The sequence below is a fragment of the Rhinoderma darwinii genome, chromosome 4 (genome assembly GCF_050947455.1).
Source record: "Rhinoderma darwinii isolate aRhiDar2 chromosome 4, aRhiDar2.hap1, whole genome shotgun sequence".
NCBI classification, from domain to species: Eukaryota; Metazoa; Chordata; class Amphibia; order Anura; family Rhinodermatidae; genus Rhinoderma; species Rhinoderma darwinii.
This window is the reverse complement of record NC_134690.1, coordinates 32751235-32765756: the sequence shown is the minus strand read 5'-3', so window position 1 is coordinate 32765756 and position 14522 is coordinate 32751235. Positions and strand designations below refer to the sequence as shown.

The following is a 14522-nucleotide window of genomic DNA, read 5'->3' as shown; positions in this document are numbered from 1 at the left end:
CAAGGAATACTCAAGGTGTTTCTACAACTGTTACAAGCCTTGGAGAGTGTGATCCAGCAGGGTGTGAGACCAGTGGAGCTGGGAATGTTAATCTGGAGGGGTCAGCGGCATTCAGACAGCCTGAGATCCTGCACCAGCAGAGCCCACAGTCTAAAGAGACAGAGCGTGCGCCTGAGCTGCAGCTGGCAGAGGAAATCCCTGCTCTGGTGAAGAGGATGGGAGAGTTACAGAGCCAAAAACAAATGCTGCAAATACAAACTGACTGTGTATATAAACTGAAGAACGCCAATCCTAAGAATGAAGCCGTATATGCTGCTCAGCTTTACTCACTCGGGATGCAACTCGCACAAGTGGTGGGGGAGATGGACGGTGTCCTGGAGAAGATGGGGCCACTCGCAGAATCCTATAAAAACAAGGAACGGTTTTCTAGTATGACCGACAGACAGAACTTTGATCCAGAGTTCAGATTCTCTGACGCGGACTCGGGGTCAGATATTTTCACAGACGATCCCCGGCCAGAGACCAGACTAGTGCTGCAACCTGCAAGGTTCTCATTTCTAGAAGCGGACGCACAGAAAGAGGAGAAAGAAAAACGGCAAAAATCTGCAGCTGTGTCTGAACAGGGGCATGGAAGTCGGATACCAGCACAGGCACCACAAGTCCCAGGATGCTCAGCACAACAGGACAGTGGACGTTCATCCATGGGTCAGGATGATGCGCTGACATAGCAGAGCTGTACTGCTGGGGCACAGACTGGGGGGAGTGGGAATGTACCTGAAGGGTTGGTGGTTGGAGGGAACGCACGGCTTGTGTATGATGTAGGTTTATCTGATGATGACATAGAGGTTGATGGGTCAGAAGATGTTCAGAATAATGTGCTTGATTTCCCCCCTCTAATTGTAAGTACACAAGGTGTGACAGACCCCTCTAGAGCAGACACTCGCCCTATAAGTCAGGACAGTGAGACCCGCCAGCCTCCTCCCAGAAATGCCTGGAGCCGCGGTGCTCCATCTTTTAACTCTGGCGCTAGCTATACAGGCCAGGCCTTTAAAAGGAGGAATGTGGTGAGGTTCAAGCACAAGGGCGCCAAGGAGGACCTTCCAGATAGGAGGTTTGTGGTCCGAGAACTTCTGTGGCACCAGATGGGTTTTGTGCCAGCAAATATCTTGGCAGTAATAAATCTACCAGACAGACAGGGCTACGATGTCAGCTTTAAGCTTACGCCTGACTTGGATCGATTCTGGGCACATTTTTCCAAGTTCAGGGACAAAACCGGTTGGGACAAATTTAGCTTTATTCCCGTGTCCAAGCCAGATACCGTTGGTGTCAACATCATTTTTTGGAATGAAGCTGTTCCTCCCCAGGATATTGTGGTCTGGCTCAGGCGGCACTGTGACCTGGTGTCTGACCTGACCAAGAACAGAGACGCTGATGGTATCTGGACTGGAGGGTTCTGGTAAAACTGCGCCAGCATAACAACGTCACTTTACATTTACCCAATTCCTTCTTCATTGGGAGAGAAAAGGGTGTTTGCTTTTATCCTGGTCAACCCAGAAAGTGCTTCAAGTGTCGTAAGACCGGTCACCTGGCAAACATCTGCACCGTGGTAAAGTGTAACCTGTGCGGTGAAGTTGGCCATCTAAGTTCCAACTGTCAGAATGTCCGATGTAATCTGTGTGGGAGGGTAGGTCACCCGCACAGGGACTGTCCTGACGCGTGGCACAATATCTGTAAACAGATTCCGGTTGAGGAGTTTATGACTGAGACGGACGCTGTAGAGGAGGAGGCTCTAATGTCAGGGTCAATAATGACCAGACAGGAGGTCCAGCAGGAGTCAGGTCATCCAGGTCCAGAACACCAGCAGTCGGACAGTACACAGGAGACCATGGAAGTTGTCCCTCGTGACCAGCCACCGGCAGCCTCTTCTTCTGCATTACCATCTGAGGAAAGGAGGGGTATGCAGAATAAGAGGAAAAAAAAAGACACGTCCTCTCGTAAGCCTGAGGGAGAGGAGGAAAGAGGCAGGAAGAAAGGGACCAGACCAGAAGTAATGGTCGTATCTAATAGATTCAGTGTCCTGTCAGAGTCAGATGGGGATTTTGAACGAGAGTTATTAAAAATAGATGGTGAATACGAAGAAGACACAAGGGACCATCCCTTAATAAAAAAGAAACCTTGCACTGTAGAAACCCCAGGACCGTTAGATATGGAAACAGGTGGTCGGCAGAGTGACCCCAATTCTTAGCCATTATGATGGGGGTCATTTATTTGCTTTTCTTTTTGTGTTGTGCTCTGATGGCCGGGTTTTCCTTAAAAGTTGCTTCCAGCAATGTAAACAGTATTAAAGTGAGGAAGACGAGGTTTACAGTCTATGATCATCTCCGATATCTGGATGCAGATGTCATCTTCTTACAAGAGACTCGTTTAACCACAATAGGGCTTATACGTGAGGTGGAGAGAGAGTGGAGGTCCGGTCCTTCTTTCTGGTCACTGGCTGTGGAGCCTTATGCCGGGGTCGCTATACTGTTTAACACCAATGATGTGACTGTACATAGGTTAACGGAGGTGTGTATGGGACGGTGTCTGGTCCTAGAAGTTACAATCCACGGTAGAAGGCTCCGACTCATTAATATCTATGGCCCACAGACAGTGACTGACAGGGTCCAGCTTTTTAATGATGTGAAACCATATGTCTTTACCTCTGTTCCTGTGGTGATGGCTGGGGATTTCAATGTCACGAGGACATCAGGTGACAGATCCTCTTGCAAAGCAGTGACCAGGGACTCGAATGTCCTAAGTAAAATGATCTTACAGGCAGGCTTGAGTGATGTCTTCACACAGGGTGGTAGGAAGCCAAAATTCACATATTGTTGTGCGGACAGGAACAGTAGGATCGATTTGGCTTTTGTCAACGCTACAGAGATGGTTACTGGGATAAGTGAAAAAGTGGTCCCTTATTCAGACCATATGGTGCTGTGTTTCTACTTAGGAGCCACTAAACGGCCAGATATTGGTAGGGGGCTATGGAAACTTAACTCTAGTCTCTTGGATGATAGTCATGTGCAGAGTTGTGTTGTCTCCCTTTTGCAAAATCAATTGGAGAGAGTAGATTTTTATGATGGTGCTGCTGACTGGTGGGAGGATGTCAAGAAGGACATTGCATCGCTCTTAAAGAGACTGTCCATTAATAGAGGCAGGAGTAAGTACAGCCAGTATCTGAAGCTGCGTAGGGAACTGGAGTCACTTTGTTCAGAGGATAAGGATGACAGAGCAAAGATTGATCGGCTGAAATCTGAGATCAAACAGTATCAGTATAGTAGATACACGTCCCTGCTTCTGGAGAGGGATTATGGGCGTTTAGGGAAGCCTGATCCGTTTGAAAGTTGCCAAGACCAGGTAAAAAACAGAGTGGTCACAGGTTTGGTGGATTCCCAGGGTGTTCTTCAGGAATCTCGGGAGGGCATTCTGGGTGTGGTGAAATCCTACTATTCTGTCTTGTTTCAGAAGAAGATATTGGATAAAGAGAAAATGACTCAATTTTTGAGGGCAACTCCAAGCCCTGATACTGCTAATGTGGATTTTTCACCCTTGACAGCAGAATTGACAGTGGAGGAAGTTATTGAGGCCATCAACAACTTGCATCAAAAGAAGGCACCAGGTCCGGACGGTATAACAGCCGAATTTTATAAGAAATTTAAAAACCTTTTAGCACCAATTCTGGTGAATGTGTACAAAAGCTGCCTAGAAAACCACCTGATGCCTTTCTCCATGAGAGTGTCTTCGTTGATTTTGCTGTCCAAGGGTAAAGACCCTGGTGACATCAAGAACTGGAGGCCAATTGCCCTCTTGAATGTTGAACGAAAGATTTTGGCAAAAATTCTGTTTTCTAGATTGGTCTGTCTGTCCCCAGCACTGTTGGCAGGCTCCCAGTTCGGCACAGTAAAAGGGCGGAACATCTCTGGGGCCGTTATCTCCATCAGGGAAATGTTTGAGAGATGTAAAGCTCTTGGGTGTGGGAGATATGTTGTTGCTCTAGACCAGGCTAAAGCCTTCGACAGAGTAGATCATGATTATCTATGGGCCACTTTGTTAAAGTACGGTGTTCCAGGACAATTTATTGATTGGCTTAAAACTTTGTATTGTGAGGCAGAGAGCTTTCCTTTGATCAATGGCTGGCAGGGCGACAATTTCGGGGTTGAGTCGGGGGTGAGACAGGGTTGCCCGTTGAGTCCACTTCTGTATGTTTTTGCCATAGACCCATTTCTGCGGTTACTGCAGCAGTGTGATTTTCGAGGCGTACCGATCCCGCTTTGCTCACCCCTGAGTGTTGTCGCCTACGCGGATGATGTGACGGTAGTGATATCTGAGCCTAGTGAGGTGCAGATGTTGTCTGCAGCCATCAGAAGCTACTCTGAGGCCTCTGGTCAACTTTGAGAAGAGTGAAGCTTTCTGGGTATTGCACAGTGATCCAGACTTTGATCTGCCACAATTTGCAAAAGCCTCCACCGATATTAAGATTCTGGGAATTAAATTTGGGAGGGATGATAATGCCAAACTAAATTGGGAGCAGAAATTGGAAGCCGGAAATGCAAAGGTTCAGCGATGGAGAAATTGGAGGCTGACCTATAGTGAGAGGGTTAAAATGTTGAAGACTTACCTGGTCCCCGTCTTCTTGTATGTTTCTGTAATTTTTCCTTTGCCAGAATCTTTCTCCGCTAGGCTCTTTAGCCTGTTCTTCCAACTTTTTTGGGGGAACAGGTTGAACCCAGTAAAAAGAGGGATTACTTACCTACAGAGGAGAGAGGGTGGGTTGGGTATGTTGAATCCAAGGGTTTTCTTTGACTCCTTGTTTATTAAAACAAATTTTGGCAACCTGGACGTAAATAACAGTGCCCTGTGGGTAAACAGTATCAGGGATTGGATATTGCCTTTTGCAGAGTCTTGGATACGGGGCGGCAGTCTCAAAAGGGGGCGATTGACACGAGACTTCCTTCCCCAGTATCTGGATTATGGTCTTAGATGTCTGAGGAGATGGGGAATAGACAAGTCCTATATTGAGAGTAAGACCAGGAGAGATCTATATTTCACCGTATGTAGGACTTTCTTTTCTTTACAGACGGCACTTAACAGGTTCCCGACCGCTGGCCGTATTTATATGGCCAGCGGTCAGGGTCTCTAAAGTCCGGCGTATAGTATATATACGGCCGCACTTCAGAGACTGTGAACGCGGGATCGCGTGCACACAGCTCTATGCCCTGGCTGTTGCTAACAGCCATGGGCACTGGGCAGAATGTCAGGGGTCAATCTTTTGGCCCCTGAACATGTGTTCGCTGTGACAACCAATCACAGCGATCACATGCATTTCTGCATAGAAAACAGTGTGCACGCAATCGCGTGCACACAGCCCTGTGCCCACGCTGTTACCAACAGCTCTGGGCACTGGGCAGAGTATCAGGGACCAATCTGATGGTCCCTGTGAAAACCTATCACAGCGACCACATTTGTTTTATTTTGACTTTTCTTGCAGTAAATCTCCTGCCTCTTTTCTTCTCCTCAAACATTGTTTCAGTTTGAGGAGAAGAAGAGACTCGGGAGAATTGCTGCCAGAAGATTACAGTTACAGTTACAAAAAAATACAGTTACACTCTAAAACATTCTCTGTATAGATAGATTGTATAGATAGATAGAAATCTATCTATCCATCTATCTTTTTTTCTATCTATCTACCTTTCTTTCTTTTATTCTATTAGAATAGGCAGGTAGGGAGTATATAATTATATATATATCCACATATATATAATATATATAGCAATAGCGGTTTATTTTTTTGTTAGCGGTAGTGTAGATATATATAGCAGTTAGTTTGTGTGTTTTATAAAAAAAAAAAAAAAATTTGTTTAGTTAGTGTTAGTTACGTTATGGCGAGGAAGTTGTTTAGCGCCGAGGAGGCATACGCCATGCTGTGGTCTGAGTCGGAGACCGCATCAGAGATGGCGTCCGAGATGGAACCTGTTTTAGGTAGTGACTATGACAGCGTCACTTCAGGTTCATCTTCAGGGGACGTTGTCCCTGATGCAGTCGAAACTGCAGAACTTGAAAGCGCAGGGCCAAGTAGCGCTGTAGCACGGGACAGCCTGGTCCCTCCAGTCCAGGCTCTTGTATGGGCACCTGCCCCATCTTTTGGGCCTAGAATCCACGGATTTACGGCCACTCCTGGCATAACCGTGGACAATAAAAATTTTGTCCAAATGGATTACTTCCATTTATTTATAACGGACGACATCCTAAATCAGATTGTCCACGAAACAAATTTATATGCCACGCAATATATAAGGCAGAAACCTTCATCCACCCAAGCCAGAGATTGGACGCCCACCAATTTGCAGGAATTAAAAATTTTTTTGGGGCTCACCCTAAATATGGGTATTGTCAAAAAGCCCTCCATTAGGTCTTACTGGTCAACAAGACCCGCCCAAGCCACCCCAGTATATTCTGCAGTAATGCCCAGGTCTCGTTATGAGACAATAATGAGGTTCCTCCACTTCAATGACAACGCACAGGCCCCCCCAAGTACCGATGCAAACCGGGATCGGTTGTTCAAAATAAGACCGCTAATAAATTCCCTGAATAATTTATTTCTGCAACTCTACACCCCTGAGCAGAATGTAAGTGTGGACGAATCCCTCCTCAACTTTCATGGCAGACTTAGCTTTCGTCAATATCTACCTTCCAAAAGGGCAAGATATGGCGTTAAGCTCTACAAATTGTGTGAAAGCGGGTCAGGATATACCACCGCCTTCAGGATTTATGAAGGGTGGGACCGCACAATAAATGTTCCTGGATGCCCCCCTGATCTTTCCACCAGCAGTAAGATCGTGTGGGAGATAATGCAGCCTCTGCTTCACAAGGGGTACCACCTGTACTCTGATAATTTTTATTCGAGTGTGCCCCTGTTTAGGCATTTGCATGCTGCAAGGACTGGGGCATGTGGTACCATGCGCAAAAACAGAATTGGTTTTCCACAGCAATTAGTGGGGAAGCGCATGGTAAAGGGGGACTCCTGTGCTTATGCATCTGAAGAATTGCTGGCGGTCAAGGTCAGGGATCGCAAAGATGTGTATGTGCTAAGCACGATTCATACCGCAGGAACAGTGGCAGTGAGGGAAAGAGGGGCAACATCGGACAAGCACAAACCAGTGAGCGTGTCCGAATATAACAAGTACATGGGGGGGTGGATTTAAGCGACCAGGTTTTACAGCCCTATTTAGTAAAACGCAAAACTAAAACCTGGTACAAAAAAGGTGGCCATTTATTTGTTACAGGTGGCAATCCACAACTCATTTGTGCTCTATAAAAAAAACAGAGGCAGAGACACATACCTGGATTTCCAGGAGAAAATTATTGAAGGCCTCATTTTTGATGTTCAGGACACCCAAGAATGCCCCCAGTCTGAGGATGTCACGCGACTGACTGAAAGACACTTCATCAGTCGGATTCCCCCAACACCAACCAGAAGCAAACCTCAGAAAAAGTGCCGCGTCTGCAGAAAAGACGGGCACCGCAAAGATTCCCGATATTTCTGTCCATCATGTCCCTCGCAACCAGGCCTGTGCATTGAGCCATGTTTTAAAAAATACCACACTGTTCTGAATTATTAGATTTTAGTTAATTTGTTGAAAATATATTTGCCCTACATTACGTTTTTATTTTTCCCCTGATTTTACTCCAAGGGTGAGGGAGGGAATGGGTGGGTGGGGGGTGGATGTCATGTTTGATGTTTTCTAAAGTTCATCTGCTGGAGAGCTCCATTTGCATAAACCTGCAATTTCTTATTTTAGAAAACCCCAAAAAATAAATTCCCATTATACCCCTAGATGAATATTTTGGGATTTCTGCTTCAAGAGCAGATATTTTGGAAGTGTTATAGAAACTCTGTTGAGTTTTGTAAAACCAGCTTTGAAAAAAAGCGATTTGTGAAATAAGCTTCTTCTATCGTCCGCCCTCCTACATCTCTATGTGATAATAAGACACACATATTTGGTATCCCCATGCACGGGAGAAGTGGAAGAATGTGAACGGAGATTAAATTTGACCGTGGTCTATACCGTGTTTGAAAAATGCTGGTATAAACTGACGCATTTGCTAAAAAATTGCTAATTTTATTTTGATCCATCTTATTCAAGAAACTTTCAGAAGAAAACTGGACTGTCTAAAAATATGATAAACCCCTTGAAGGAAACCTTGTGGGGTCTACTTGTGTGAATGAAGTCATTTATGGGGTGTTTCTAATGTTTCAGCAGCATTAGGCCCCCCAGAAAACAGTATGCGGCTATAAAATCAAATGCAAAATTCCTGGACCGAAAAGGCCAAAAAGCCTCCTTTTATGCCAAGCCCTGGCACATGCCCGCACAGCGAATAAGGCACACATATTTGGTATCCCCATGCACGGGAGAAGTGGAAGAATGTGAAAGGAGATGAATTTTGTCCGTGGACTATACGTGTGTGAAAAATACTAGCCTAAACTGACGCATTTGCTAAATTCTTGCATTTTTTTCCAATTTTGCCCACTTTAGAGAAAAAAATAAAAATGATATATACTGACAAATGCCACTAAAACAAAGCCCTATCTGTCCTTTAAAAAGAGTGTAAAATTCAAAGATGAACTTTATTCACCTACAGAGTTATAGTCATCTAAAGAAGCGCATAGCAAAATTGTGAAATTTGCTCTGGTCATTTAGCTGTAAAACAGCCTAGTCCTTAACCGGTTAAAGATTGCACAACAGCAACCTTACAGGAGAGTCTGAGGTTTCTCAATGGAGCGAGACTCCCGGGTAAACTTTTTGACATTGCATGGCTGTCACTGCATGGGAAACTTTATGTTAAAGGGAATCTAAAATATTTGAGTGTGTCAGATCGGAAGTGTCCCTTGGGTTGTCAACAGGAGGAGACAATGGAGCATTTTATAACAGAGTGCTGGGGAGGACAAAATATATGGCAAGAAATATCCTACAAGTTAAAAATCCCAAGACTACAGTCTCTAAAATACCCAGAAATTATTTATGGAGTACCAGCTAATGTAAATAACATTGACCGGGGGACCTTGTATCTGATAATTAATGTAGTCAAATATTACCAGTGGTATACAAGAACCAGAATGTCCATTTATAACGAGCCATTTCACCATATGTCAGCCGTGAACCTGATCATGTCAGAACTAAGGTGGATCAAATCCCTAGAAATTAGAAAAATGAGAAAAACACAGCATTATGGAGGAATGTATATATGGAATAATGCTAGTTCTCTGTATAATGCAAACTTGTTGTTGGTTTTTCTCCCTCCTTCCTTTTTAACAGCAATGGACTCTTGTGAAGTTAAAGTTATTTTCTAGTTTATTTTTCATCGTCATGTATGAGTTCTGTTAAATGATCATTTGCTTTGGAATTTTAATGGAATGTTAAATTTGTTTGGTTTTTACTAATAAAAATCGCCTCCTATATACAAGAATATAACTACTATAATACTGCCCCCTATATACAAGAATATAACTACTATAATACTGCCCCCTATATTCAAGAATATAACTACTTTCATACTGCCCCCTATATACAAGAATATAACTACTATAATACTGCCCCTATATTCAAGAATATAACTACTATAATACTGCTCCTATATACAAGAATATAACTACTATAATACTGCCCCTATATACAAGAATATAACTACTATAATACTGCTCCTATATACAAGAATATAACTACTATAATACTGCCCCTATATACAAGAATATAACTACTATAATACTGCTCCTATATACAAGAATATAACTACTATAATACTGCCCCTATATACAAGAATATAACTACTATAATACTGCCCCTATATACAAGAATATAACTACTACAATACTGCTACCTATATACAAGAATATAACTACAATAATACTGCTCCCTATCTACAATAATATAACTAATATAATACTGCCCCTATATACAATAATATAACTACTATAATACTGCTCCTATATACAAGAATATAACTACTATAATACTGCTCCTATATACAAGAATATAACTACTATAATACTGCCCCCTATATACAAGAATATAACTACTATAATACTGCTCCTATATACAATAATATAACTAATATAATACTGCCCCTATATACAATAATATAACTACTATAATACTGCTCCTATATACAAGAATATAACTACTATAATACTGCCCCCTATATACAAGAATATAACTACTATAATACTGCCCCCTATATACAAGAATATAACTACTATAATACTGCTCCTATATACAAGAATATAACTACAATAATACTGCTCCCTATCTACAATAATATAACTAATATAATACTGCCCCTATATACAATAATATAACTACTATAATACTGCTCCTATATACAAGAATATAACTACAATAATACTGCTCCCTATCTACAATAATATAACTAATATAATACTGCCCCTATATACAATAATATAACTACTATAATACTGCCCCTATATACAATAATATAACTACTATAATACTGCCCCCTATATACAAGAATATAACTACTATAATACTGCCCCTATATACAAGAATATAACTACTATAATACTGCTACCTATATACAAGAATATAACTACTATAATACTGCCCCTATATACAAGAATATAACTACTATAATACTGCTACCTATATACAAGAATATAACTACTATAATACTGCACCTATATACAAGAATATAACTACTATAATACTGCCCCCTATATACAAGAATATAACTACTATAATACTGCTCCTATATACAAGAATATAACTACTATAATACTGCCTCCTATATACAAGAATATAACTACTATAATACTGCCCCCTATGGACAGGTCTACCTGAATAGAAAGAATAATTTTCATTTTTGATGGCAATTACTCTTCATCCAGCTCTTATATGAAACAATAAACCTACCCAGCTTCTCAGTGGCCTCCACACACACGCTGGGGTACATGCCATCATGATATGTAGTAAGGAGGATATTGGACTTGGTTTTTACCATTATAACTCCATCATTATCCTGTGTGAACAAAGAAAATGTATCAAGTGTCTGACATAAGGTTTCTCAACAATGGTGCAAATTCTCTGACGGAAAACAATACTTTTAGAAGGCCTCGTGCCCTGCAGATAAATTAAAGGGGTTCTCCAGAATTACCTAGACTGAGGTACAACAGCTGAGGATGTGCAATGCTCCAACATACTAATATATATCATGTGTTAAGATTTTCAGGGCTGTAGCTGGAGCGAGCAGGGTGTTTGCATGAGCTTCTTACAGGATCGGCTGAACATGTCTGTTCTGTACAGATGGGACATATCCATAAAGAACACTGTCTATACAGATAAGATTGGCTGATCCTACCAGTAAGCTCCGTCCAATATAATGATCGTCCTAGAAGTCCAGATGTTGGTATCTGATCCCATAATGGTTCCGAGGTAGGGTCCCTACCTCGTAAAATAACCTTCCCACACCCCATAATACTCATCTTGCCAAATTACTTCATCACACATTTTGTGGTCGTCTAAGTCGGTGAAGGAGTTATCGGTAACATCTGTAGAGGTCTAGGGTGGGTTATAAATTAGCACCTAATATTCCTGCTGGTCGAGATGATGATGGGGTTAATGGTATGATCTGCAGTGGTCTATGGCAGTGAAGTTATTCCATTTTTCTGATACAGAGCTCCAAATCCCCTGCATCCACTCACACAGCCATAGAGTTAAATGATACATTGCTGTGTGCCTTCAGCCACCACTAGGTGGAGCTCACTGCACAAAGAATTATAAAGCTCCCATTGAACTCAATATTAAATGTACAAGGAGTGCCACCTAGTGGCAGCTGAAGACAGAAATAATATTATAGTGTAACTCTATGGCTGTGTGGCTCCTCCCCCTGAAGGAGGGGTTTTCAGGTACTAGTAATCCCCCATTTAGTGCGCCACTGCTATCGTTGACTACCACTGAATTCCTATATAAGATCTCAGCTGCCGCACAAGACTCACACATTTAGCATAGATGGAGTTCTTATCAGCGCGGATACACTTGTAATTCTTATCCCGAAAATGAAATCCGTCTCTTCTCAGGGCTGGCGTGTTCTTGAAGGCATCAATGATCGCACGGAGTTGTTGAGGATGTAGCTGTACAGAACAAAGTGCAATGAATCCAGATGACATACCTGCTACTGTACAGATGTAGCCATCTTTATCTTTACTTTTAACGCATTAAATACACAGCGGCAAGAAACTTTGACGTTTTCCGATGACTTGTTCAATGGCTTTTGTTGTGTGATATCACGCTGCAGCAAGTTATCAGAGTCCAGATAAAGTTGGCTACATCTGTAGATCAGTCCTATTCCCCTTCGTCCGCCAGCAGGTGACCGCTGCGTTACAGAAGACGGGCCTACCGTGACCATTATTTACCAGTATTACAACTGATATTACCCTGCGCAGTCTCATCCTTATGACCACATGGACCTCCTTACCTGGAATCCTGGCGGTGAGGTCAAGGCGATGGCTTCTCTGATTTTGATGAGCGCGGCGCTCTCCACGTGTTGCGTTTTTATTAGGGCGTCATACAATAGATTCTGTATTTGGTTCATTGCTTGTTACACCTGATAAAAAATAAAATGTATGTGTGTCTGTATATATATATACATAGTGTGTATATATGGAGGGACATGTAATACTGGCAGGTAGTAGTATTATTATACGGGGCCTATTGTGATTAATGGGTGACCATGCCTAATGGAGAGGGGGGCACATATCTCCTTATTGGGTGAATTGGCAAGGGTTATCCTGATGGAACAGCCCCGTAAATGGTACTCAGTTATCTGATGGGAGGAATTCTGGATTTTTTTTGTGGGTAGCAATAAAAACGATGCCACAAGCGCCTCCCAGCACATAACTCTGTATTATATGGTGCCCAGTGACGTAGTCATTTCACTTCTCCCACACAGCTGCAGCAAAGCATCATGGTCCTGAATGCCAGGACTGTGAAAAGGGTATTGCCATAAATGTCTGATAGGTTAGAGTCGGGCCCGTCGCTTCTCTAGTTGTATTCCCCATTAAAAAAAAAACACAATTCTGGAGCATCTTTTCTTAGAATTCTGCATTGTGCTGTTCCTCTGTTATTCCTCCTAGAAATGTATGAATAAATGGACTACTGGGTGTTACCAGTTGGGGGTGTGTCCCTACACAGTCTGACATTGTCCAATCAGTGCTGACAGTGAGAAGGTGTAGGGACACACCCCTATGACAAGGCAAATGGTAACACCCAGTTTATTCATAAATTTCTAGGAGGAATAACAGAGGAACGGCCCAATGCAGAGTTCTAAGTTAAAGATGCTCCAGAATTGTTATTTCATGGGGAATTTATATTCACGTGCAGGTGTTTTGTTGGATTCCTACGCATAAAACTGGAGGCGTACAGAGGAGCGGTAAAAGACGCATGGACCGCTATGGCCGCCCTCACGTAATACGATCACGTGCCGGAGACTTTAGGCAAATGCCACGATAATGCTTGGTAGGGTAAAAAAAGAAATAAAGGTAAAACACCTAAAGATTTTTTCCGAGAGTAAAAATTTACCAAAAATAACGATATTAAAAACACTGATACAAAGAAAATCACAAAAAAACACGATTCAAAATGAAAGGCGAAAAACGGAAAAACATGAACTTCCTGCTGGTGATAATAACGGATCGCGTATATAATATACACTGACGAACCAGCCCAGAAATCTGCGTGATTTACATAAATGTGGGCGACGATTTTCACCACGGATTTCAGCGATTGCTAAGCGCGGTGAGAATTTGCTGTATTTCCACCAAAGATAGGCCGGGTTCACACATGGCGTATTTGTTGCGGAATCTGCAATACAATACAATGTAATGAATGGGGCTTTAACAAATACATTTTTACAACGTAAAAAAAATTAAAATAAAATCGGCACCGGATTCTAGACACGATGCGGATATTCACCAGCAAGCGAAATTCCGCAACAAATGCGCAATATGTGAACCTGCCCCTTGAGCTCCAGCAGGACCCTCCCCATATTATGATCGGCTTATAGCCAGGGGACTCGCCCTTACAGGACAACTCCTTTAAGGTCAAAAACACCTTGGTTATTAAGGGGTTAATGCCTATGTATAATGTGACCGCACAGCCGTTACTCCATATTAGTCGCCATGATAAAGTTCCCGGCTCACCTCGCCCCGCTAGTCACTTCTCCACATTCACACGCATCAGCGACCACTATATCATACACAGACCTGAAGAAGGCGTGGTTACTACTCACAAGACTCCTTATTGGGCGGCCAAGTGCTTTATGCCCCGCCTACAATTATTTCCCTGCGACCGATTGGCTCTTACTTCTGCCACTCACTTCTTGTAGCGATCGCGGTACAACAGTAACAACGCGTTGCCATGGTAACTGTACACCGCCACAATAGTGTGGCGGAGTGATACAAATGTAATCTAGTC

The 14522-nt window shown here is 42.7% G+C and overlaps 1 protein-coding gene across 3 annotated transcripts in view; it reads right to left on the bottom strand.

Annotated features, from left to right (window-relative positions):
* Nucleotides 1-14323, bottom strand: part of PFN4 (profilin family member 4) — a 74681-nt gene extending 60358 nt beyond the window's left edge. For all 3 annotated transcript variants that reach the window (XM_075863849.1, XM_075863847.1, XM_075863848.1), the window contains exons 1-4: nt 14249-14323; nt 12526-12654; nt 12047-12181; nt 10965-11070 (exon numbers count right to left, since the gene is read on the bottom strand). In XM_075863849.1, the coding sequence (XP_075719964.1) occupies nt 10965-11070; nt 12047-12181; nt 12526-12642 (358 nt within the window). In that variant the 5' untranslated portion in view covers nt 12643-12654; nt 14249-14323. The remainder of the gene's footprint in view (nt 1-10964; nt 11071-12046; nt 12182-12525; nt 12655-14248) is intronic.
* Nucleotides 14324-14522: the final 199 nt, after the last annotated feature.